This window comes from Peromyscus californicus, unplaced genomic scaffold, assembly GCF_007827085.1.
Source record: "Peromyscus californicus insignis strain IS unplaced genomic scaffold, ASM782708v3 Scaffold_12__1_contigs__length_115047231, whole genome shotgun sequence".
Classification (NCBI taxonomy): domain Eukaryota; kingdom Metazoa; phylum Chordata; class Mammalia; order Rodentia; family Cricetidae; genus Peromyscus; species Peromyscus californicus.
In genome coordinates this window covers 59,029,229-59,053,072 of record NW_026294413.1, presented here as the reverse complement: position 1 = coordinate 59,053,072, position 23,844 = coordinate 59,029,229, and the positions used below count along the sequence as shown (strand labels likewise).

At 47.5% G+C, this 23,844-nt stretch overlaps 1 protein-coding gene and 1 long non-coding RNA gene across 3 annotated transcripts; both read left to right on the top strand.

The window, feature by feature from the left end:
* Positions 1-1,160: 1,160 nt before the first annotated feature.
* Positions 1,161-13,731, top strand: LOC128107268 (uncharacterized). 2 transcript variants are annotated; one of them, XR_008217030.1, is made up of 3 exons: positions 1,161-3,024; positions 3,779-3,922; positions 13,576-13,731. It is a non-coding gene; the product is annotated as an uncharacterized LOC128107268 (long non-coding RNA). The 2 variants fall into 2 exon arrangements; XR_008217029.1 differs by lacking the exon at positions 13,576-13,731 and adding an exon at positions 4,429-7,049.
* A 2,297-nt stretch (positions 13,732-16,028) lies between these two features.
* LOC128106374 (uncharacterized) lies at positions 16,029-23,211 on the top strand. The gene is made up of 5 exons (XM_052731857.1): positions 16,029-16,116; positions 16,561-17,016; positions 17,958-18,165; positions 19,069-19,187; positions 19,505-23,211. The coding sequence occupies exons 1-4, from the start codon at positions 16,029-16,031 to the stop codon at positions 19,121-19,123; spliced, it is 807 nt and encodes a 268-aa protein (XP_052587817.1). The 3' UTR covers positions 19,124-19,187; positions 19,505-23,211.
* The last annotated feature ends 633 nt before the right edge of the window (positions 23,212-23,844 follow it).

The following is a 23,844-nucleotide window of genomic DNA, read 5'->3' as shown; positions in this document are numbered from 1 at the left end:
CATCCACCTTTCAACCAGCTCTTATCTCAGGTTCTAAAGGTTTTCTGAACCCAGAAAAATCTGCAGAGAACAGTGATGTCATGCCCGGCTCCTCTCTGTGTGTGTGTCGTATGGGGTGAGCAGCAGAGTCATCTTAGGAAACATGTCCTGTGTCATATTGTTCTGCTTTGTTTTTTGTTTTTTTGTTTTATTTGTTTTGGGGGGTTGTTTTGTTGTTGTTGTTTTAGTTTTGCTTGTTTGTTTGTCTTCGTCTTAGTTGGGTTTATTTTGTTAAGATGGGATCTCTCTGGCTATCCAGAAATTCCATACATATTCCAGGCTGGCCTCAAAGTCATGTCCTTCTACCTCAGCCTCCCAAGTGCTAGAATGATAGGCATGCACCACCCCACTGAGACTTTTAGTCACCATTTGTGACTGTTCTGTCCCTCCCAAAGTCAACCCATTCCTCATCGCCACAGAAGAAAAAGAATGGAACTTTTCAGACCCAGGGAATGACTTCTGGGTATTCAGTTCTAAATGCCAGAACTATTCGAATAATTCCGGCTCTCTACAACCTCAGCTCAATGCAGAAGTGCTTTTCATTCTTCCCAGTGATGACCTATGGCTTTCTCTTGAACAGAGGGACCGTTCCTGATTACCTCTGACTGCTTCCTCTGTTATTCCCAGAGCAACTGAGAACGGCCCCTATCCAGAGCATCACCCGGGCGGGTCTTGGTTGAGCCACTATTTTGAAAGGGATGATTCTCTCTGGGGTAAGCTTGGCTTCAGGAAGATTCCCAGGTACAAGAGACTCAACGAGCACACGTCACCCAGCTCCCAGACTGTAGGAGATTCTTCCTCTGGGGCCTTCAACCCACAGAATGAGGAGTTGTCACCACGTTCAAGATGTTTCTAACAGTCATGCAGGGTTCTCAGTGCAGCTCGTGAAGCCATGTGATCCACCTACTCAGCCCTGGGCTCCAGTAATAAACTAGAGACAACCCATTTGTTATTCTTGTGAGCCCTCGTGAGACTGAGTCACCCTTTCTAGTGTCTATGATTACACAAGATTCTGGATTTTATTTGATCATATTCAGACACATGCCCAGGATTCTTTTTTAAAAAGCTTTTTATTTTATTTTTAATTACATGCATATTTATGTGTGTGGGAAAGCTGAAAAGCGTAGCACAAGCTTGTAATCCTAAAATTCTTGAGAAGGTAGAGACAGGAGGATTCTTGAGTTCATTGTCCAGCCAGCTTACCCAAATTAGTGAATTCCAGGCCAGTGAGAGATTCTGTCTCAAAAAATAAGGTGGTTGGCCCCAAAGAATGACAGCCAAAATTGTACTCTGGCCTCAACAATCACATGCACACACAGCTTACACATGTGAACACTTGGACACACACACACATATACACAAAACAAACTCATTTTGAATGTATGTTTTTAAATTATTTTTAGATTTATTTAAGATGTATGAATGTTTTGCCTGCATGTATGTATGTGCACCATGTATGTGCCTGGTGCCCTGGTAGTCAGAAGAAAGCCTGTGATCCCCTAGAACTGCAGTTATGGGTTGTGAGTCACAATGTGGGTGCTGGGAGTTGAACCTGGATCCTCCAAAAGAACAAGAGCTCTAAACCACTGAGCCATCTCCCCAGTCCCTTGACTGTTTATTATGAATTGAGATTTTAACTGATAGTGTAAGTGCATTGTATGATTTATATAAATGCATGTACATTGGGGATGCACACTCAAATTTTTACTGATGGAGAACCTAGTTAAAAAGGCAAGCTGTGGGGCTGTGGAGATAGCTTGGTGAATAAGGTGTTTGCCAACAGAAATGTGAGAACCGCAATTCAGATGCTCAGACCACATAAAAGCTGGGCAAGAGTGGCAGCCTCCTGTAATCTCAGCACAGGGGATCCCTGGGACAAGCTTACTGGCTAGACTGACTGGAACTGGCAAGCTCCAGGTTCAGGGAGAGATCCTGCCTCAATAGATAAAGTAGAAAGCAATCAAGGAAGCCACCTAACAACAATTTCAGGCCTACACACACACACACACACACACACCATGCACACATGTTGGAAGAAGACAAGCTGTTGTCATAAGCCACATAAATGAATCTTCATGATCACCCTGTGGTACTGTTTTTTAGAAAAGAAAATGGAAACTCAGGAAGACAAAGATCCCCAAAAACCATAAGCTGCAGGATGTATGGAGAAATGAGGACCAGCCAGCTATAAAACTTAAGTGAGCAATTCAGAAAGATACCTGGAAACTAAAAGGCAAATTCCAGACTGATCACTACTGAGTCATGAGCTCTGCCCCCGTTCTATTCCCAGAAGATCATGTCAGGAAAGCTCGCCCCAAAGCACCACTCACCCCATCAGACTGAAAGATGTTGCCTGGATCCTAAGAGTGAAAACATCACCCCTGGAGAAAAAAGCCAGGCACAAGTCATAGGACATTCTAAAGATGCTACCATCATCAGCACCAACAAACACACACGTCACCTTCATGAGCAGGTCTGAAATGGGAAGCAAGCCCCCAATCCCAGTTTAACTCCGGCTGCACAAAGGGTCTGATCCTAGCAAAGACTAAGGCATTTCAAATCTGTGACTTTGTAGGTTGCAGTGTTTAAAAATAAACATACCCCCACCCTGCGTGTGCTACACACACACACACACACACACACACACACACACACACACACACACACACACACACCAATACATAATGGGGAGAACTAGTCATTGGAAGAACGGAAACCTATTTCTCACTCTGCAGCGATCCAGTCTGCCTCCCCCAGCTCAGAAATGTGCTGTGCTCAGCGTTTCTGTGCGGATGCTGCATCCCTGGTTAGAATAAGGAAGGCAGCAGCGGCTGCAGCAGCAGCAACAGTAGCAGCCACAGCACAGGCTCCAGGGGGTGGGAATCAGATTGCACCATTTCTACCTCTTTGGCGACAGAAGCTCCAAGTGACAAGGAGGGTGAGAATGTAGTCCAGAGGCTGCTGGGCTATGTCACTCTGAAGGTGGTGAGTAGCATGCTATTCACTGGGGCATCAGCGGAGTAAAAATTCTGGGTCCTGATGGAGGGTGTGTGTGTGTGTGTGTGTGTGTGTGTGTGTGTGTGTGTGTGTGTGTGTGTGTGTGTGTCTGTGATGGAGCACATGGATGGGCACTTACATTTTCATGGCGCAGAAATACATATGTATCTGTGAATGCAGTAAATAAATAGGACACAGTGTTTCTGAGCAAGAGACTCAGAGCAGTCGTCGTGTGTTCTGAGGTTCAGAGAGATGAACCCCTAAGATTCCAGAGCTACTAAGGGACCGGTCTAGAACCTAGAGTCCTGATCCCCAGCTCAAGATTCTTATATTCTACATAGGGATATGATAGCTGCCCTTGGGCCAAGTGACTCATACTCCTGGGCATGAAACTAAAGACTGCAGCCGCAATGTGAATGTCACTGGGACACATTTCCCGGTTTGCAGTGAACATAGAAAACTATTTTAGACTAACTGCAACTTGAGACACAGCCTGTGTTGGCAATAAATCGCCCAGCCCTTGTGGCCACCTCCTCCATGGAGGTTATTCTCTGGGTCACAATCCCAAATACTTCCAGCATCTGGGAATCTTCCTAGCAAGTGAGCTGTAGCTGGGGCTCAAGCCCTGGCCATATCAACAACTTCCCCCACTCGGCCATAGACTGCATGTTTGCCGAATGCCAACCATGTACCAGGCACGATGTAAGTCACCCTCCGGTTTCTGTTTTGTTTTATCTTATAGTCATACCCGGGATCTCTCACATGCTGACTGAGATACACTCAACAACCCCAATGCTCACATTCAATATCTCAAGGCTCGGCACAGCATCCCGAGGCCTTACTACCCTGTTGTCCGAACTTGACAAGTCAGGAAGACTGAGGCTGGGTAAGGTTTAAAAGTGTGATCTGGTTAAGACTTTTTTCAAATTCCTATTTTCCTTAAGAATCATAGTTTGTTTGTTTGTTTTTTTTAAAAAAAAGTTATTTTCTATGATTCCCTCAACCAGTATGATCTTTGCCTCTAAAATGAAAGAGAATATTCTCTCCTTAATGAAAAGTCATTATCTATATAGCTCTGTGGTTCAAACGTGCAAACAGAGCAGAATGCTCAAAACTTTGACTCTCCGTTAGCCAACACATATGCCATGGGGGGAGGGGGATCCTCCAGTCTGTCTCATATTTTTCTGGTTGTTTCAAGTTAACATGATGAGATCTTTTCCAGAAACTTGACCACATCTATCAGCCAGGTCTAGAGCTGTGGGAGCTAGATAAGTTCTTCCCCTTCCCAGTGCCTCCATCTTTTCTCATTGATAAACTGACGACTCAGACTAAGTGATTTCTCTCCTCCCTCTGAGCCCTGAAATTGCATTCACTCCTTTCTCCTTAATCAAGCACGTCTCGTGTTCCCTGGGCACGCCAGATGCACTGTTGATGCTGGGAGGGCGTTTCTCCAAACCTGGAGATGTTATTTGCCGGCAGTTCCTGTCAAGCCCTCTCCATGCCACCACGCATCTTCAGTCATGGCTTCCTAACGCATAGAGCTACGAGACTTCCTCTGTGCCCTGTCTCCACACTGAGAGGTCTGCGTTCCCCTCTCTTGCTCTTTCCTAGAGTAGCACTGAGTGTGTGCTCACTAAGCCACAGTGCCAGGCACAGTGCTAAGCAGCTTTCACGCATGACGTCATTTAACCCCAACAATAATTCTATTCAGTAGATAATATGATTAGCCCGGCTTACCGATGAAGAAACTGGCAACTTGTCCAAAATGGCATGGTTGAAAAATAATGGGGACGGAGATCCTGTTTGGGAGGATGATGAAAGCTTCTGGAAATGGATAGAAGTGATGATTGAATGACATTGGAAACGTATTTAATGCTACGATTTTAAATGGTGTGGGGCATGGTGGCTCATGTGGGAGGCCGAGGTAGGAAGGCTGCCACAAGTTCAAAGCCAGCCTGGGCCAGCCTGAACTGCAGAGTGAGACCCTGTCTCAAAATGAAACAAAATAAAAGGCTAAAATGCTAAATTCATGTTACACATTTTTTTTTTACCACAATAAAAGGAAAAGAGTAGGATCAGGGATAGAGCTCAGTTGGTAGAATATCTGTCTAGTACTCAGGAAGCCCTGGGTTCAATCCCCAGCACCACATAAAACTAGGCATGGAGGCATGTGTCTGAAATCTCATCGATAAGAGGTGGAGGCAAAAGAATCAGAAGTCCAAAGTCATCCTTGGCTATATATTGAGGCCAGCCTGCGCTACATGAGATTTGTCTCAAAAAAAAAATTTTAAAAAAAGAAAGAAAAGGGGAAAGAAGGAAGAAGAGAAAGGAAGGAGAAGAGAGAAAAGAGAGGAAGAGAAAGAGAGAGAGAGCATAAGCCACCTAGACAGGGGTGGAGGAGGGAGGGACGGAGGGAAGGAGAGAGGAAGGTCAAAAGTAAGCACCACGTCTCATCTATTGCTACAAACAAATAGGACTCAGAAATGGAGCTGATGAGTCTGACTAAATTATATCTGTTGTCAAATAACTAGATGTGTATAACATTGTATCTTGATATTTGTCTGAGACTTTTTTGTAGCTAGAACATGATCAAGGTTTTATAGGAAATGTCACAGGGATTTTTCTAATAATGAATAAGAGGGTTTCTAAACCTGTGTGTTAAAGTAAGATGTGTGCGTGCGTGCGTGCGTGCGTGCGTGCGTGCGTGCGTGCGTGTGTGTGTGTGTGTGTGTGTGTGTGTGTGAGAGAGAGAGAGAGGGGGGGGGGCAGACACACACACACACACACACACACACACAGAAGGAGAGAGAGAAAGAGAATCTCATGTAGCCCAGTCTGGCTTCATACTTGTGTGTAGCCAAGGATGACATTAATTGGATCTTGCCTCTACTTTCCCAGTGATGGATTATAGATGTACACCATCACACCCAGTATATGGGGTGCTGGATATTGAACCTGGGGTCTCACGCGTGTTAGACAAGCACTATACAACTGAGCTACATCCCCGGCCCTTTAAAAGAGGTTGTCACATTGTTACATTGTTCCAAGATTGCATAACCTTTCTAAGTTATTGGCTTTTGATGTCCAAGAAAAGGGAACTCAAAATCTCTGTTTTGTGTTCCCGGTTTTTTCCCTATTACTTCTCTTTGTTGATGTTGTTTCGTTGGCATTTGTGATTTTTGGTTGGTTGGTTGGTTTGTTTGTTTGTTTGTTTGTTTGTTTTGTTTAGTTGTTTTTGTTTTTTGCTTTTCTACTTTGGAGCTCAGTTTCTAGGAGCAAACAATTTTAGAACTATTGTTCTACTCAGTTTTCTCCCTCTATTGGTTGTTATGTAAACTCCATCTATATCAATACTTCTAGTCTTCCAGGCTGCTTTATTCTGACATTAACAGTAATTGCCAGTTTTTGTTTGGTTGAAATTTGGCTCCTTGCAAGGTGTGGTGGCATACACCTTTAATCCCAGCACTTGATTGGGGGGAGCGGGGCAGAGGCAGACGGATCTCTGTGAGTTTGAGGCCGGCTGGGTCTACAAAGTGAGTTCCATGACAGCCGAGGCTGTTACACAGAGAAACCCTGTCTCAAAAAACAAACAAGCAAAGAAATTTAGCTCTCATTCTCTCACCCTTTGCATTTTATGTTTTTATATGTTTCTTACAAACAACACATAGGTAGATTTTACTACAACTCCAGCTAGATCTATCTCCTTCGAGCTCTGCAATATGATTCAATGAAAAGAAGACTTTTTTGTTTGTTTTCTTTCATTTTTCAAGACAAGGTTTCTCTGTGTAACAGCCCTGGCTGTCCTGGAACTAGCTTTGAAAACCAGGCTAGCCTCAAACTCACAGAGGTCTACCTACCTCTGCCTCCCAGAAAGAACACTCTTAAAGCCTGCCCATAGGTTTTAGGGACTCATTTCCAGGAGATTTTCTGGTTTTCTCATTGAAGGACCTCTGTGAGCATGTTCTTCACATACCCCTTACAGCACGTTAAAAAAAAAAAAAAAAAAAAAAAAAAAAAAAAACGAGTCCTCTCTCTCAGTCTGCATCACTCCGTCACATCTGGTAAGCTTTGAATGGTGCCTTGCCTCTCCCAGACATCCCCCCAAAATTCACAGCCCCAGCCAGCCTCTTTAGTGTGTGCTCTTGTGCTGGTCATGCTAGGTTATTGTGCCAGCAGCGAATTGTGCACCAAGGCATGTCCTCGAAAACAGACCTAGAATTGAAGCTTGAGTCTCCAACAGAAGGAATGCCTTAGATCCCTGCAGATGTTGCTACAGTTATCCTCCTTCATCCCAGAAATGTTGGTAAACTACTCCGGCCTTCAGCCAAGACGAAGCCAAAGAAACCCTGGTGGTGTTTACCAGTAGCTTCCTTCCCTGGTCTTCCTTTCCTCCTTCTGTGGCCCCAAAGCGGGAGCCATCAGGCATGGCAGCCAGACGTTTTGCCACTGAACTACATATCCCCCACTTTGGGTCCTTCTTTCCTTTTCTTTCTTTTTTTTTTCTTTTGTCCTTCCTAGATAAATCAGCGAGCATTTACTGAGCACTTGCTATAACATATTTTATATTTTGTCATTTTATCTTGACGATTCTATCGTAAGGGTATAAGTATTATTCTCCCTAAAAGGGACCTCTGAAAGTTGGAGGTTCTAACGAAGCTAGGCTGTGGATTAATTTAAAAAAAAAAAAAAAGCAAGTGAGCAAGAACTCCCAATATATAATGAGATAAATTTAAAAGGGGGCACTAGAGAGATGCTCCAGTGGTTAAGAGAACTGGCTGCTCTTGCAGAGGACCTAGGTTTGATTTCCAGCACCCACATGGTGGCTCACAACCATCTGTAACTCCAGTTCCAGGGGAGATTCAGTGCTCTATTCTGGCCTGGAGAGCATCGCTTGCACAGGGTACACTTACATACATGCAGGCAAAATGTGCTTACACACAAAATAATAAAATAAAAATTAAAAAAAAAAAAAACAAATCTTATTCCCTCTTTCCTCAGCTGGCCCCTTCTCTGGCCTGGAGGGCACTGCGTGCACATGGTATACTTACATTCACATCAGCAAAAGATATGCACTAAATAATAAACTAAAAATTATAAAAAGAGCATCAGACACCCCCCCCCACCCCCCACCCCTCCACCCCGTCTCCTCAACTAACGCCTTCTCTGGCCTCCCACAGTCAGGCAGCCCTCTCGACTTTGGTTTCCAGCCACCTAACAAATAACTGTGGCAAGGAAGGTACTTCAGTCCTCAGAGCCTCACCTCACCACTGCAAACCTCCCCCTAGTCCCTGAACAGCATGCACGGAACAGTCCAAGACCATGATCAGCTGAGGCGGCACTCTCGCTCACCTCTCCAAACTCCAGATCTGCGAGCTTTCTGAAAGCCTCAAGAGCTGACCTCTGTCCCCAAAAATCAGGGCATCGACTGCTGTGCAGCTCGGTCCCGTCCTGTCCCCCGCCCCCTGTCCCCAAAAGTCAGGGCATCGACTGCTGTGCAGCTCCGTCTCCCTGAGTACTTTGTGGTGCTTGTTCAGTCTCCGGGGCTCCTATGAGGAACACCATGAAGTGTTCTGACTCTACCTCTGCTGGGAAGCCCAGAGGCAGGGACCACACAGTGTGGCCTGGGGACAAAGTTCATTTGCTGGCTGGCTGTCTTGGAAGAGTGAGGTATGACGGGAGCTGTGGACCTCTGGGCACATCTTTGTTCATCTTCTTTATGTACTTATCTCTTCTGACTTTATTTATTTGTATGTGTGTGCACTTGCACACATGCCCCACAGCCCCCACATGGAGGTCATAAGGGTTGCTCTCAGGTTGCCAGGCTTGGTGGCAGCGTCTCTACCCATCGGGCCATCCCTCTGTCCCCTGGTTCATCCTTTAAAGAGAACGCAGGAAGGTGGTGAAGAACTCACAGGTTATTACTCAGTAGAATTACTTGGTCCAACCATCATCTCCATGCTTCTTCACATGGAAAACCAGATGGAACTGTAATGTCTCACCCAGCTCCCAGGCCCACCGCTGTTCTATAAGGCCACCAGCCACGGGGGCGGGGAGAAGACAAGGACCCAGACCCAGCTGGCACCTTCCCATCAGCGCATCCCCTCTCTCCTCCCAGCATCTATCACTTACCTGCCCAGGAGTTCCCAAGATGTTCACTGATGTCAAGGCCTTTTAAAGCTTCCTTGAAGAGAACGAACAGCAGGAGGTACCAGTTGCTGAGCTGAGAGCCTGAGTTCAAGCAGTGCTGATGAGGGATCAGGAGAGAGCCTCACAGAGTGGGGACAGAGAAGAAAACAAAAAGGTCAGAGTGCCAGGCAAGTGGAAGGTAGCCTAGCCGCTAGTTACCTGTGAAGGAGGGACTAAGCCTCTGAAAGGGAAAATGACTGACCCAAGACCACAGCCAAACCTAGAACATGAACCCAGGCTCCTACCTCCCTGTCCAGAAATCTCACACCACAAGGCCGCATGAAGATATGCAGGCTTCTTTATTAGGCAGGAAAGGATCTTGGTAAAATTGTGACTGCTGCTTTATTGTGGCAAAGAATTTAATTAACTGCCACAGTTCTTGTCCCGGGCAGTGAATAATTTAAATCTTAATGCTGGGGCTGAGTGTGGAGCTCAGTGATAGAGTGTATGCTCAGCATGGGGACCCAAGTTCAGTCTCCAGCACCAAAACAATGAAAATAAAAATACCTGTTAAATAGAGAAACAAATCACGTAAAAAAAAAATCTCTATGTTTTATTTATTAGTTGTGGTCTGTGTGCGTGAGAGGTGGGGTGAGGAGTACCACAGTGCACATGTAGAAGTCAGAGGAGTCTGTTATCTCTTTCTACTGTGGGTTATGGGATAAAACTCAGGCTATCAGGGTTGTGCGGCCTCCCTCCATCTTTCCCCACCCCACCCCCACTTTTTTCTTTATTTCCCCCACCTTTTTTTTTTAAACAATCTGTCGTCCTTCATTTGTATCGGTATTGTTATACATATAATATTAATATATTATATATTATTCATTATATGGCATTGCATATCATACACAGTGTATGGTATCTTACTTATTGTGTGGTATCAGTTCGTGTATCTGACCAGGCACCAAAACACAAGGGATGTGTCTGCCAAACAGGAGACTTGGGGTTACCAGGCCTGTCTTAGGGTAGCCTGACATAAGAGTTCACCCTGGAGGAAGTATGTACCTTGACTGACAGCCTGCCACCCCCAGAATTTCCTATGAGAACTCTACCCTCGAAAGGATGGCTAAATTCTCTGACACCCCTCCCCTTCCCCACCCCAGGTGGTGAAACACTGCGGTGGCCCTTTAGATGCTGTTTAAATGCACAGTGTTATTGTCACTATAGATCATTGGGATCGGCTTTCCGGGTCGTAGGGAGGATGACAGAATGATGCACACCAATTTTTTTTATTATTTAGGATACAGTGTATGTGGTTTATGTTGATTGCCCTGAGTATCATCTCTGGAGCATAACTAACGTCAAAGGGTTGCTAACAATCTACCGTTGCAATACTATTTGCATAGTGTACAACACAGCTTAGCAGAGGGGGGAAAAAACGGTCTTACGTGACATTTCTCATCTGCTGTCGCCTCGCTCTGCTTGCATGCAGCAGGATAAATGCCGTGTTGTTTGGGGTTTTGTTTTGTTTTAATATCAGCATCAAATTACATAACAGCGTTCGCCGTTTGTTCTAGAAGGCTGCAGAATGATGCTATGATGGAGAAAGCAGAATCTTTGGGGCTGGCAGACTCGCATCCCAAAGTCATCTAAAGCACTCTGCAATGTCTCCTCTTTCTAAAATGGGGTTCTCGTGGCTGTGACTGTCGATCGTGTAAGAAAAAGCCCCCAAGTAGCACTGTGTCTGCCTGGGAGTTGCTGTGCGTGGCCTCCTTTGTTTTATGTAGTGTTTACAAATGCCCATCCACTGCACTTTGCAATTCAAGATCGTGAGCAAGCCCACCACCACCTTCCCTACCCTGTACTTTTCTCTACAGTGCTTTGGCCTCCCCGGCAATGTTATATATGCAGATGATCTGTTTGAAGCTGCCAAACACAGAGGGAACACTGATTTTATTTTATGAACAATGGTTAAGTGTCTCTTGAGTGCTGGCTACTGGGAAATAAATATTCTAGATTTCGTCTATTCATTCATTCATTCTAAACAGACTATCCTCCAAAGGACCCCCTCCTCCCTCCTTCCCTGTTCCCTTTTTAATTTCTCTCTCTCTCTCTCTCTCTCTCTCTCTCTCTCTCTCTCTCTCTCTCTCTCTCTCTCTCTCTCTCTCTCTCTCTCTCTCTCTCTCTCTCTCTCTCTCTCTCTCTCTCTCTCTCTCTCCCCCCAGGGGCCTAGCAGTCTTTTTGCCCAATTGGATGTTATTTTTCATTTTCTTCTTGTCACTACCTAATGTCCAAATTTATTTAAATCATCCTCAGACACAGTCCTACAAGATATGAATCACATCTGAGGCGGGCTTTTTTTTCCCTCGAACTTGTCAGCCGTCTCACTTATGATTGACAGGATTTCCACTCCCGTCATCTCTACTAATTCTGCTTCAAATCTGTATATTTAATGAACACACCAATTGGTCCCTCGTTATCAGTCAGAGCCATTTTTTTTCATGGATAATGCACTGATTTTATAATTTATCGTGCATGGTGGCTGCCTCTAAATGAAATTTAGTGAAGGGCTTGTCCGGTTCCTATTAAAACAATATCTGGCACATGAATATGATCATGAGATTCTCCCCATCCCTGTCTCCCCCTTTTGTGCATATGAACAGTTTCATGTTCCTGTTAGACTCCTAAACACAGCAAGGTTTTTCTCACCCAAAAATATGTTGAATTTTATAACTCTGCACAAAGACAAAAAGAAAAACAAGAGATTGCTTACAAAAAAAAAAAAAAAATCCCCAATGCAAACACAATCTGACACATGCTAAAAATTGCCCGAAGCACTGGTGAGTTATAGTTCCTCTCCCGAGGCAGATAATTCATTAGGAAATAGCCTCATGCCCTATGTAGCAATTGAACAAAAATATTTATGTGTGGTACTATCCGATGATAAGGGGAACAGGGTTTCTTTGGGAGGGAGGGGGAGGGGAGGTCTGCAGTAGCTGCCCACCATAAGCATTGCAAATGAATCCTTAGCCTTCATCCTGCAATCTAGGTCAGTATGGAGCAGTGGGACGATGGGATGGCTTTTAAATCTGCTGTAGGCTCCCATCATCTGCTTAGAAGGCACAGGAGGCCCAGTTACACTGGACTGGAACATTCCAAGAGGAACAGAGAGATACTCTCACCTGCTATAGGGACCATTACCTGACTACAGAGTCATCAAAAATAAAGAGGGCCATACCATCAGATGAATTAGATTTAAACACACGCCGACTTTAAGTTTTCCTTGTTCTGCTGTTTAAGACCTGAACAGAATTTGCCAGACAGATTTTTAAAAGGGAGACACTACTCCAGCCTCCAGAATATATGGATTCTTCTTTTAAAAATACAACAGGCTCCTACACCCTGGGTGTGGACAGGCACTTTGTAAATCACCTTCCCGGGTTGCACAAGAAGATAGGAAATACAAGTTTCCTACAACAAGCCATGGTTTGTTTCTCTTTTGCCTTTCTTTTAAAATTAGGGGGTTTGTACACTATGAATAATTCATCAAATAAAGCAGAAACAAAATAAATTGACTGGTAACTGCCACCTGATAAACTAAACTTGTACCCTTGTGAAGGGCCTTATTTTTCCTTCAAAATGAGTATGGAAGGATGCTATTTCCAGAGGCTCAGGCTTAGTGGGTTCTTCCTCAAAACTGCTTGTGCCAGCTTTAATATAATTATTTCCTGGTCATGTTATAGACTTAATTCACTAGGTCGAAGTCTCTGACGCTTTCCCCAGGTTCTCCTCCCCCAACACACATAAGCTGGCTCTGTGTATTTTTCCAAACATGTCCCAAAATACTGCTAAAACTAGAGAAATGTAAGTAGAAACATCTGAATTTCAAAAATCAGTCTAAGCAAAACACTAAACAAACCAGACAGAACAGACTATCTCTTTTAACTTTTAGTAGATGCTTTTATTTATTTATTTTAATTGCCACACCATACTTGTGTCTATTTATGGGACAGCCTGTAGTAATTCAATATGTATTCACAACGTGCAACTCTCAATTCAGAGTAATTAGTAATTCCAGGTCTTCAAAATTTTATCATTTCTATATGTTGGAAAACCTTCAAAATCTTCTTTTCCAGGTACTTTGAAAATAGCATACATTGCTTTAGACTGTTACCCTAAGCTTTATTTGACAAAAATCATAAGAAAAAAATGTTAAAGTAAAAATATGATATAGGAGAAAATATGTAACAAAAAACTGAAGAGAGCGGGTTTTGCTCTACTACAAAGCAGCCTCATGCTTTCTTCTTTTATATACGTTCAAAAGGAGTCAACTAGCTCTTGGGTTCTATGGTTAGCTATTCCGTCCAAATACACCTCTAAATTTGTTTTTTGCTGTGTTTTGTTTTTGGAAAGCCAAGGTATCTGCAAAAGTATCTGCAGCTATTTCTAAGGATGTGAGCTGACATTCAAAGAAAACAGAAGCACTTCTGAGTCTGCTGAAACTGATATCAAGCTTGCAAGTCTCACTGTAGAATGATCTTCAAAACAATGTTGAATGACTTTAGATGACCAGTTTATAACAACCTCGTCTCCCCACCCACCCCCAACATCACTAAAAAGGCCTGAAGAAAACAACCAGTATCAGATATACAGATAGATAAGTAAAAACAAACTTGGCTTCTTATTTGTCTGAATATTTCACTAGGGATGGAGTTTTGTATTCCAAAACCGGAAGGTGATAGAATAGTCTATTTCAGGACATCTTTAAAAAAAAAAAAAAAGCCATTTAAAAGTACTGCAGAATGTTATTTTGATTTCTGCCACAGGATAAAGGGCTCCTCCTGAACGCAAACAACAAGCAAAGAATGCGCTAGAGGCTCCGCCATCATATTAAAAATTAAACCCGGCTGCATTTCATAATGGGCTGGCTCTCTCTCTCTCTCTCTCTCTCTCTCTCTCTCTCTCTCTCTCTCTCTCTCTCCTCCTTTCCTCTCCTCTCCTCTCCTCTCCTCTCCTCTCCTCTCCTCTCCTCTCCTCTCCTCTCCTCCATTTTCTCTCAGCACAGCCTCCATCCCCTCACCGTGGAAATCGCACTCGGATAGCTGTTCTTCATGGTTAACACTGAGGCATCAGCTGAGGTCAGAACCCTGCTTCTCTGAACAGGGAACCACAAATGTCACTGACACATGCCACGGCTTGGCAAATAATATATTTCTTTCCAGTCTCCTGTCCCTTCCGTTTACCCACCCTCATGCATGTGCTAAGCTGAAGGGCATCTCTCAGTCTTCCTTCTTTCCTTTGGTGGGACCAGCAGGAGGCATGCCATTCACAATGAATTCAAAAGTGCTCCTCTTTTGATTTCTGTTGTCTTTATTTTAACCTCAAGAAGAGAGGGAGATTGAACCCAGTCTTCACCCCGGGCTACTACGCTAATACTTAGGTCATGTCTGAGCTCTCTGGGGAAGCCCTGCTTTATCCCATCCGAGGGGCAATGGTGTCTTTTCAGTGGAGCTGTACAGCTGTCCAGCCATATGGGCCCAAACAGCCCAGTCAATCCGATTTGGGGGAGTTTTACAATGTAATTTCTTAACGTGTTAGTATTTGGGGTGAGTTTGATCAAGCGCATAGACAGCCCTTAAGCCCAAGGGTTTAGGTTTTAAGAAGCCATTACAAATGGCCCAGCATCCGTTCAGACTGGTTAAAAACAGATATGAAATCTGTGGCTGGGGGAGGGGCAAGGACTCCTGACCCCCTGGTTGGAGAAAGTCCCAGGGGTATGCTCTAACTATTAATTCAGCATCAGCTGCCGTATCCCCCCCCCCTTTTTTTTCTCCCTTTCTTTTTTAACCCTGGGCTCATCATTTAAGGCGTTCCCACTCGGGCCTGCAGAGCCTGTTACAAAACCACGTCTCGGCTCCCCCCACCCCACCCCACCACCACCACCACCTGCGCGCGCACGCGCGAGCGCGCACAATCCCCACACCGCAAGATGAGAGAGCCAGAATCCCGCAATGCCGCAAAGGCACAGGAGAACTGCATTGAAACCGTCCTCAAACTAAACAAAACCAGGCCTTTCTGACAATCTAGTGAAAGACCGCAGCCTCCGCGTCCTGTTGGTCTTCAGTCAAAACCGACTGGTCCTCAAGTCACAACCCCATTCTTCCCTGGTACAGGGGTTCAAAACTGTCCGCCAAAGGGATGCTTAATAGACAGATACAATATTCCTAAATCTAAAAACCTTTGTCAAAATGGTGGAAAGTATGGCCAAGTTACCACTAATAGATCTTGTCCACCAGAGAATTGTAATTTGGTCGAGACTGTTATCAGCATGGTCAGGGTTCCCAGAAAGATAGCCTAGTGGTGGCCTTTGCCAACCAGTTACATTTTTTAATTAAAATCTGTCGCAAGGACGTTTTCTAATTCTTATAAAACCCCTCCCAAGATTTTCAATTCTAGAAATTTAAAAAAAAAAAAAAAACTGCTTATTTCCTAAGCCTCTAGCGACACATTGTTGAAGCAAAACGCAAGCAGGGGAGGTTTTGTGACAGCCATTCTTCTGTTGTGGCCCATACGTAACAACTGACAGAAGCAGAAGTGGCCTTGAATCTAAGGGGACATCCTTGTAGCTCCATCCCGGCTAGGTAGGTGCCTCGGCCACAACCCTCTGCACTGGCCATCGGCCGCCGCCACGTTTAGACTGCTTTTAGCTGCCGGAGCTTGCTCTCCCCATGTCTAGATGTCCTGAATCCAACATAGCCCGAGAAACACTTCGTTTTGGTTTTTTGTTGTTGTTGTTTTGTTTTTTGGTTTTTTTTTTTTTCTTTTAAGTCATCAAAGAAAAGCAGGCGTAGGGGTAGGGAAAGCAGATGGGCCAGCGTGTGCGGGTCGGGGCTGCCTCGCGGCTGCCGCAGCAGCCCTTTGGGAAGACAGATTTCGCAGGCGCGGGGGCTGGGGGTGGGGGAAGGTCTTTTGGGTCTGCTCTTATGGGGGCATTCATTCTGGGTCCTTCGTTAAGGCCACAGCTAACTCAGTGCTCTTGGAAAAACAGTCACACAGCCCCACAACTACAACAAAAGGCGCCTCCCCGAAGTGGCTCTCCACGTCCTCAGGACGGGTGGCCGGACGTGGAGACGCACTTTTGTGCCTCTGTAATCTCGGACCTCCATCTGGCCCGGGCGGGCGAGGGCGGGCGGGAGGGCGCGGGCAGGGGAGGGGCGCGCGCACGCAACTAGAGGCGCGAGCACGCGCGCCGCTCTCCTTCACTTTCACCTTGACTGCGGGGGTGGGGGGTGGGGGGGACCAAGAGACTATGGTCCTCCATTCCCCCCCCCTCCGCCATTCGTCTTCCCACCCCCATCACTGTCCTGCCCAGACGCCAGCCTAGGGCGGGGTGAGGAGGAGGCTGCACTGGCGCTCGGGTCGCCGCACCGCCCCACAGCCGCGCGCTCTCCGCAGTGACGGCAACCGCAACCTCAGCAGCACCCAGCTCCATCCTCAGCCGCCTGGCCCGCGCCGCAGCTGCCGGGAACCGGGCGATTCGGGCTGAGGGCGAAGAGCGGAAGACCTGTAGGTGTCCCAGGCCCCCCACGCCATTGGCCGAAGCTCAAGAAACAGCGCGTGGGCTAGACGCGGTGTCGCACCGAGGGGGCGAAGAAGGGAACAAGAGAGCGCGGAGCGATGCAGGCAGGTGTAGGATTGAACCCCCGAGTCCGCCCAGAGGACTCTGGCAGGACCTGGGGCGGCCAGGGTGGCTTCAAGGGATCGGAGGGCTCGGACCACTGCAGATGCGGCGCGTGTGGGCGCGGCGAAAGCGCCCCCTTCTCCTGGGATCTAAACGGATAAACGGAAGCGCGTGTAAGTGTGGGGGTGCGAATCGCCACCTCCGGCCTTGGCTTTCCCGCTCTTGCGAGCACCCCCAGTTCTCACTTTCCCCAAATCCGCATTTTCCTTGGCACAGTCCTCCTGAACACCGAGGAGAGGGAGGTGCCCGGGGGCAGTGAGAGTGACGTGTGCTGGTGCAGAGGGGGTGGGGGGCTGCGGGCCGGGCTCTGTGGACCGACTCCTAATCCTCTTGTTTTCGGAACCGTCAGCAGATGTGGCTTCTCTTAGCTGAATAATCCGTTAAGAGAATAATAATTTTTTAAAAGGACCTCAGCCTCACCCAGCGAGGACAGTGAAGGAGATCAGAGCTTGGTGAGGCTAAAAGAAAAGGCTCTAAATTCTCTGCGTCCCTCTCTCTCTGCCTTCCTCTCTATCCCCTCACCCCCCTCCCCCTCTCTCCTCCCCCTTCTCCCCCATCCCCTGCAATCCGCACTCGACGCGAGTTCACGCGCAGGGCTGGATTTCCAAGCTGCACTGCAACTTCTCAGCGCTTTATTATTATTCATCTGAGGGTGCAGCCTCTGCAACCTTCGCCTCCTGCGCTAGCATCCTTCCCCCCTGGCCGCGGCCACCAGCAGTGCGGTCTCTTCTGCACGCAGGCTCTGGTTCAGTACAGGAGGATTCTGGTTTGGGTTTTTTTTTTCGTTTTGTTTTGTTGTTTTTATTTTTATTTTTTTTAATTCTCGTCAGAGCCATTACCACGATGCCGGGTTTTATCCTTAGCTTTTCCTCCGGCCGGGTGGCACGACCACCAGCGCCTGCTCGCAGCTCTTCCTTTCCCCCACCCAAGACAAGGAAGCGATTGGGGCTTGGCCAGAGAGGCCGCTCCCTGCTTGCGGGGCTGCCTTAGCCTCCGCAACAATCCCGCATTCATCTGCATGTATATGTGTTATTCCCATTCTTTTTTATTCCAGTAGATCCTGCCTTTGGTTTGGACTGGCTGAAACACTACGAACTGCAACCCATGTCTTTTAAAGGAGAACAAAAAGATGAGGATCTTGTGCGGACTCCGGGACAAAGCGTCTTGGGCTCGGTGACAAGGGACGCGCGGAACTCTGGCTCCCGGATTGGAGAGATCAACGCAGCCCAAGGGCACCCCGCAGGGCCTGCGGACCTCTCAGGGTATTCATACTCTATTTTACTGATCTTTGTGGCATGCTTTAAGAGGTCAGTGTTAGGTAGAGACTGTGTCCCCCACCCTCTTAGGTGGATGGGAAGCTAAATGCAGACCCAATTCAGTTGGATACAACTTGTCCTACAAGCCCGTCTGTCTCCCCTTTTTTGAGATGTTAAGAGGGGAATGGGAACCGAAGGCTTAGAAGAGAAGCAGTGAGTGGGAGGCTGCCTGAAAGGCTAAGGCAGTAGGATGGAGGCTTGGCCCGGTGAGGGAGGGCGGTGGGTTAGGAGGTATCTTCCCCACTCTGGTGTATCGGGAATGACAGCGTGGCTGTATGTTGAGAACAGTCTTGAGAAATTGGCATGTACAAGCATAAGGTGACTGGACTTGTGTGTAAACAGAGTGGTGAAGGGCAGAGAGGGAGGGGGATTAAAATAATGTTTTATTGTCCCCATGGGTTTGGGGAATCGCTCCCCCACCCCATCCAGCTACATTATATAGGAGTGACCTTTTAAATCGACGCCCACCCTTTACCCTGTAAAGCCGGTTGACTGGCGTGGGGTGGGGTGGGGTGGGGAGTGTGTAGGGCTGCTGTTTCTCTCTCTCTCTCTCTCTCTCTCTCTCTCTCTCTCTCTCTCTCTCTCTCTCTCTCTGCCCCTCCCTCCCTCCCCCAGTCTCCCTCCTCCCTCGTCTCCTCCTCCCTCTCCCTTCACTCCTCCCTCCCTCTTCTCCCTTCACTCCCCCCCTCCCTCCCTCCCTGCTGCATTTTGCATGAGCTATCTAGGTCATTAGCATTTTAGCGTATGCAAGACTTGACAAGGCTGATGAGGGGCCAGATGGGCCTCGCTCTTATTTATTTATTATTTTTTTTTCTTTTCCTTTTTCCCCTCCACCACTTGGGATCTAAGCGAGAGGACCGCAGCAGGAGAGTTCCGGAAGGCTGATTCCCACAGATCCTGGTGAGGGGCCGCTGCAGCTCAGCCCTGCGGCACGCCCGGTCGGGCTGCACCAGGACTCTACACTCGAGGTAAAGGCGGCGGCAACACGCCCTGCTCAGGCAGCGGTCGCTGGGCTCCTGCTTCCCATCCTTTTCCTAGCCGTCATCTCCCTCCTCCTGGCCCCCCTCACTTTCCTAGGCAAAGCTGAGAGCGAACTGGGTGGGTAGGACTCGCTGCGGTGGGGCGAGGTGGGGTTGATGTTTTTTCATTGTCTGGAGCTGCAGGGGAGGCGAGGCGCGCGGAGAGGGGTGAGGGAGTCGGGGTAATTAACACGGGGGAGGCACCCACCCCTCCGTCTCCCACTTACACCCACACCCCGAACCCCCCCACCCCCTCCCCTTTGCAGGAAAAAGCTTGGAAACGAAAGGATGCGGGAGAACAAAGAGCCTTCGGAGGACGTGGCTGTTATCTCATTGTCTGTGACTGAGGGAGCTGCGGTAGGAAGGATGCGGTGGTCCTTAGCTCATCGCGTTCCCCCACCCCACACCCTCCCCGCTGTCAGTGCGCACGCACACGCGCCGCCAGCTTTTTCTTTCTCATTCCTCGTTTTCTCATTCCATCTTCTCCCATCCCCTCCCTTTCTTTCACCTTTCCTTCCTCCCTCCCTCCCGTACCCCTCCCTCCCCCCTTCCTCCATCCTCCATATCCCCTCCCTCCCTCCCTCCCTCCCTCCCTCCCTCCCTCCCTCTCTCCTTCCTTCCTTCCTTCTTTCCTTCCTTCCTTCCTTCCTCAGGAGAAAGGCCTCTCTCTCCGTGTTCACAGCGGACCTTGATTTAAATGTCCATACAATTAAGGCACGCGGTGAATGCCAAGAATGGGGCTGTCTGAGCACCTTGGGTCCTTGAGGGCCCGCCACGGAAGGATCGACCCAGCCCAACGCCCTGGGCAGATCTCAGCGCTGCAGCTGCAGGCGCCACAGGAGGGGCAGTGAGCTGCTGAATGCCTCACACCGCAGCCTTTAGGGTGGGGATGTGTGCGGCTACCGACAAAGAGGGGCTTGTGCAGATGCAAACAGAATCTAGGAAAGAAACAACCCATTCTGTAACAGAAACACGGATCTGTGTAAGCGGGTGGTAGTAGGAGTGGGAGATAGTCTGGGAGCTGTTGGAGAATGAAGAGTGCGCGTTAGCATCTGGGACCCTGCCCATTGTACAAGGTCGACACCTTACTCCGTATCTCTTTTTGTCCTGGGCTTTCAATTTGCCCTTAAACAAATACTAATAATCTGGTACCCATGCGACGGGCAGACTGCCCCCAGAGCCTGGACTGCAGCTACATTGAATTGTTCTGCTTGGGGTTGGTCGGGTAGTCTTTAGAGGAAGCTGTTTGTCACACTTTGGTGGAGAGCTGTAGGCATTTGACAAGCTTAAGCAGATCTCTGGGATGAAGGCAACCAGCAAATTTGCTCATGAACAGCGCACAGACTCCATCAAAGCTGACAGCTAGCCCACGGCTCCGAGGAGGGCCTCCCAGCGTTCTTAGGGCTCTGACTGAAGTTTCAGGCAAAGATCCAAAACTGCAGGAGAGGCTCAGTACCCCCAAAGGGAGGGCTGCTCCGTTGCTCTTAAAACCAGGACAGAAGGAAAAACAGCATGTGTACAGGTGGGGGTCTGAGGAAAGTCTGTTTTGAAGCGGGCTGTCCAGGAACAGAAAGGGTTAAGCCTCCCTCATCCTGAAGCACCTGCTTCCCAAATCAGCCCCCAGCAGCAGCTGGTCCTGGAGACCCCCGACACAGTTCCATTCCATCTCCATCTCAGTGTTCCCCGCCAACCTTCAGTGGGAGGATGGTGGCCTGGTGACCGACCTAAACTCATTAATTTCCAGGTGGAGAAAACAGAGGAACGGCAGGTCCCAGCAGCAGAGGGAGAGAAAGGAGGCCAAGAGCTGGCCTTCCCACCCAGGAAGCAGGCAGTAGCCCTTCCCCCTGCTGTCCTGCCAGAGGCCTGCCTTTGCAAGGCCAAGCCCATAAAGGATGTTTAGGAGTTTAATCTGATTCTTAACACAGTAATCAGAGTCTAAAAGAGCATCCATTGGAGTTAATAGAGGACTCTTTTCCCCAAAGCCTCTCTGCCTCCTCTAGTCTAGTAAATTAGTATTGGAAGGTATCATGGATCAGTACCTCTCTGGCCTAGTTCCCTCACGAGTATTTATTATTTCTTGAGTATCTACTATGTGTCCATCTTTGTGATGATCTCATCTTAACTGCTAAATTTCATCACAGAAGGGAGTGTTAGAGCTAGCTAGACTGAGGGTAAATGCGCCATACTCTGCCTAGGCTTTCCCAGAACCTTCTCTTCTCTGCAGAAATGAGCCACAGCCTGCTCGCTCTTGCAGGAGGAAAGCTGTAGTGCATACATCATGAGGACCACAGGGGTTTCGATGATTGAGTCCTATAGAGCACGCTAGGCTACCCGGAAGGGAAAGCCTTAGCAATGGCTGTCCTAAGAGATGCCGTAGCCATTGCCTTCAAAATCTACCTCCCTTGAAATGAGAACTGACCCTGTCCTGGGACACTCCCACCCTTTATAAATCTGTTAGAAGACAGTGTACTGTACCATTTTGGGGGTGTGCCCAGTGCCCCCCTCCATGCCCGATGAGATGTTATTTTGCCTTCAAGCAATGGCCTAAGCTGCTGATGGCCCAACCCCTGTACCACAAACGTCCCCATTAGCAATCCTCTGCTCAGTAATTGCTTCCCCATGATTCCTTCAAATGTCCCCTCGTCCTTCACTGCTACTTCATCTTACATAACCTCCAGATGCCTCCCCAAGTAAGGCCCTTTTAGATAGAAACCCAATATGCTTTTGCTCCGAGAGCTCCAACCGCAGGCACCTTCCGTAAGGCCTGCCTGGGATCTGCTGCATAGGATCTGTGCTGGGAGGGCTGCGTTTTTATTTTATTGCTTACAGAAACTCTTGTTCCAGAAGGTATTAGAGTGTGGGAGTGTTCTGGGCTGGCCAGTCTGTGCGTCCCAGTGTGAGTAGGTTGTGTGTCCACCAGGTCTCCTTCCCAGAAGGGCTTTGTGTGTGGGACTCGAATGCCCTTCTCAGCCCAGGTATAATTGCAAGCCCCCTTTCATTTTCACCAAATGAAGAATCAGAGCCAAGGTCAGCCTGAGCTGCCACCTTCCTTCCTCTGCATTTTCTGACCTTTTATGCCCATCAGTCATTACGCAGAGAAGCTGAAGCCTTCTGCTCTCCCAAGGCGTCTCTTGAATTTTCAAGATCACCTCCCCTGCCTATTTGCGCCTTCTAATTACATAGTATGACTAAAATGAAAGGAGACATTCGTGATCGAACCATAGGAGGAGGCTGACATAGTTTGATGACTGAATACGCGTTCTTAGTCCCTTGGGTTTGTTCAGACCCACTATGGTCTCAGTCCCTGTGGCATACAAGCTCTTGTGTCTCTTAAGGAACCCAGTACTTGGAATAGATTTAGGAATGTATCAAAGGACTAATGATTAATATGTTTTTCTCCCCTGCCAGAGACAGCCCAGATCTGTCTCAGTGGAAAGGAATTGATTCTTTAACAGATGCAATGGTAAATTCTATAAATTTCTTCTGTGTGTATGTATGTGTGTGTGTTGGGAGGGGGGGGGTTACACAAGGAACTTTGATCAGATAATTAATGTGTGGGGAGGGGCATGTCCCCAGTGCCTCCGTGCACACATATTAAGCCATAGATTTTCTCACACAACCATATCCATCGATAATGTGGAAGGCACTTGGCCACAAAAGAAAGTGCGCCCATCCACACCACCTTTATAAGGAAATTTCCTCTCCCACTGTTGAACTTATGTAACACCCACCCCCATCGGAACCTTAGAGTGCCGTCTGGGGGCAGCTGCAGAAATCCTGCCTGGGACAGATGGAGCCTCCCCTTCCTCAGCTACTCTGTGGGTGGTTTTTGAGCCCATGAGTCAACATGGGCAGACTGTAGTGTGTGCTGGTGGTGTGTGTGTGTGTGAGGCTTGGCGGGCTGATTCACAATGATGAAGGATATTAACAGCTGAGAAGTGTGGTACCTAATAAAGATTTTTTTTTCTTTCGAGACCCATCTATTATTCTTTCATTGGGTATTTTTTTTGCCAAGTCCTAGCCAAATTGATTCAAGTTTTTAATATTTAATTGTATCAAACAAGCAAACATGGTACAAAAAAAAAAAAAAAAAAAAAAAAGACTTGAAGCTGAATTTGTTGGAAGCAGTCTTTGTGCCTAGAGATTTGAAGTACCAAATTTAGGTGGAGTCGGGGCAGCAGGCTTCAGGGAGAACAGGGAGAACAAGGAATGTTCCAGGTCCCAGGGGAAGCATCAGCAATTGTCTCTAGCCAGGTTCATCTTTTCTCGGTCTCTTTTGTCTTAAAGAGGGTCTGCCAGGGGTCACAGCCACAGAAGCCCCCAAATAAATTCCAGGGTCACTAGGAGATTTCACTGGGGCCGAGAATCCTTTTAAATTCAAACCAAATTTGTTGGTTGCTTAAACATATGTGAAAATTGCCAGACCTGGGGCCTGGGAGGTGAGATGAGTGCATTTTGAGGCTTTGTGCCGAGTTTTCAAGGTGGCCTGCTTTGTGAGCCGCCAATATGCCGCTCTGTGGTAGCCAAGCCCAGGCTGGATGCTGCAGCCCAGGCCACCAGACTTTTCCAGAGCAGATTTGCTTCCTTCTCTTCCGCTCCGGGAGCA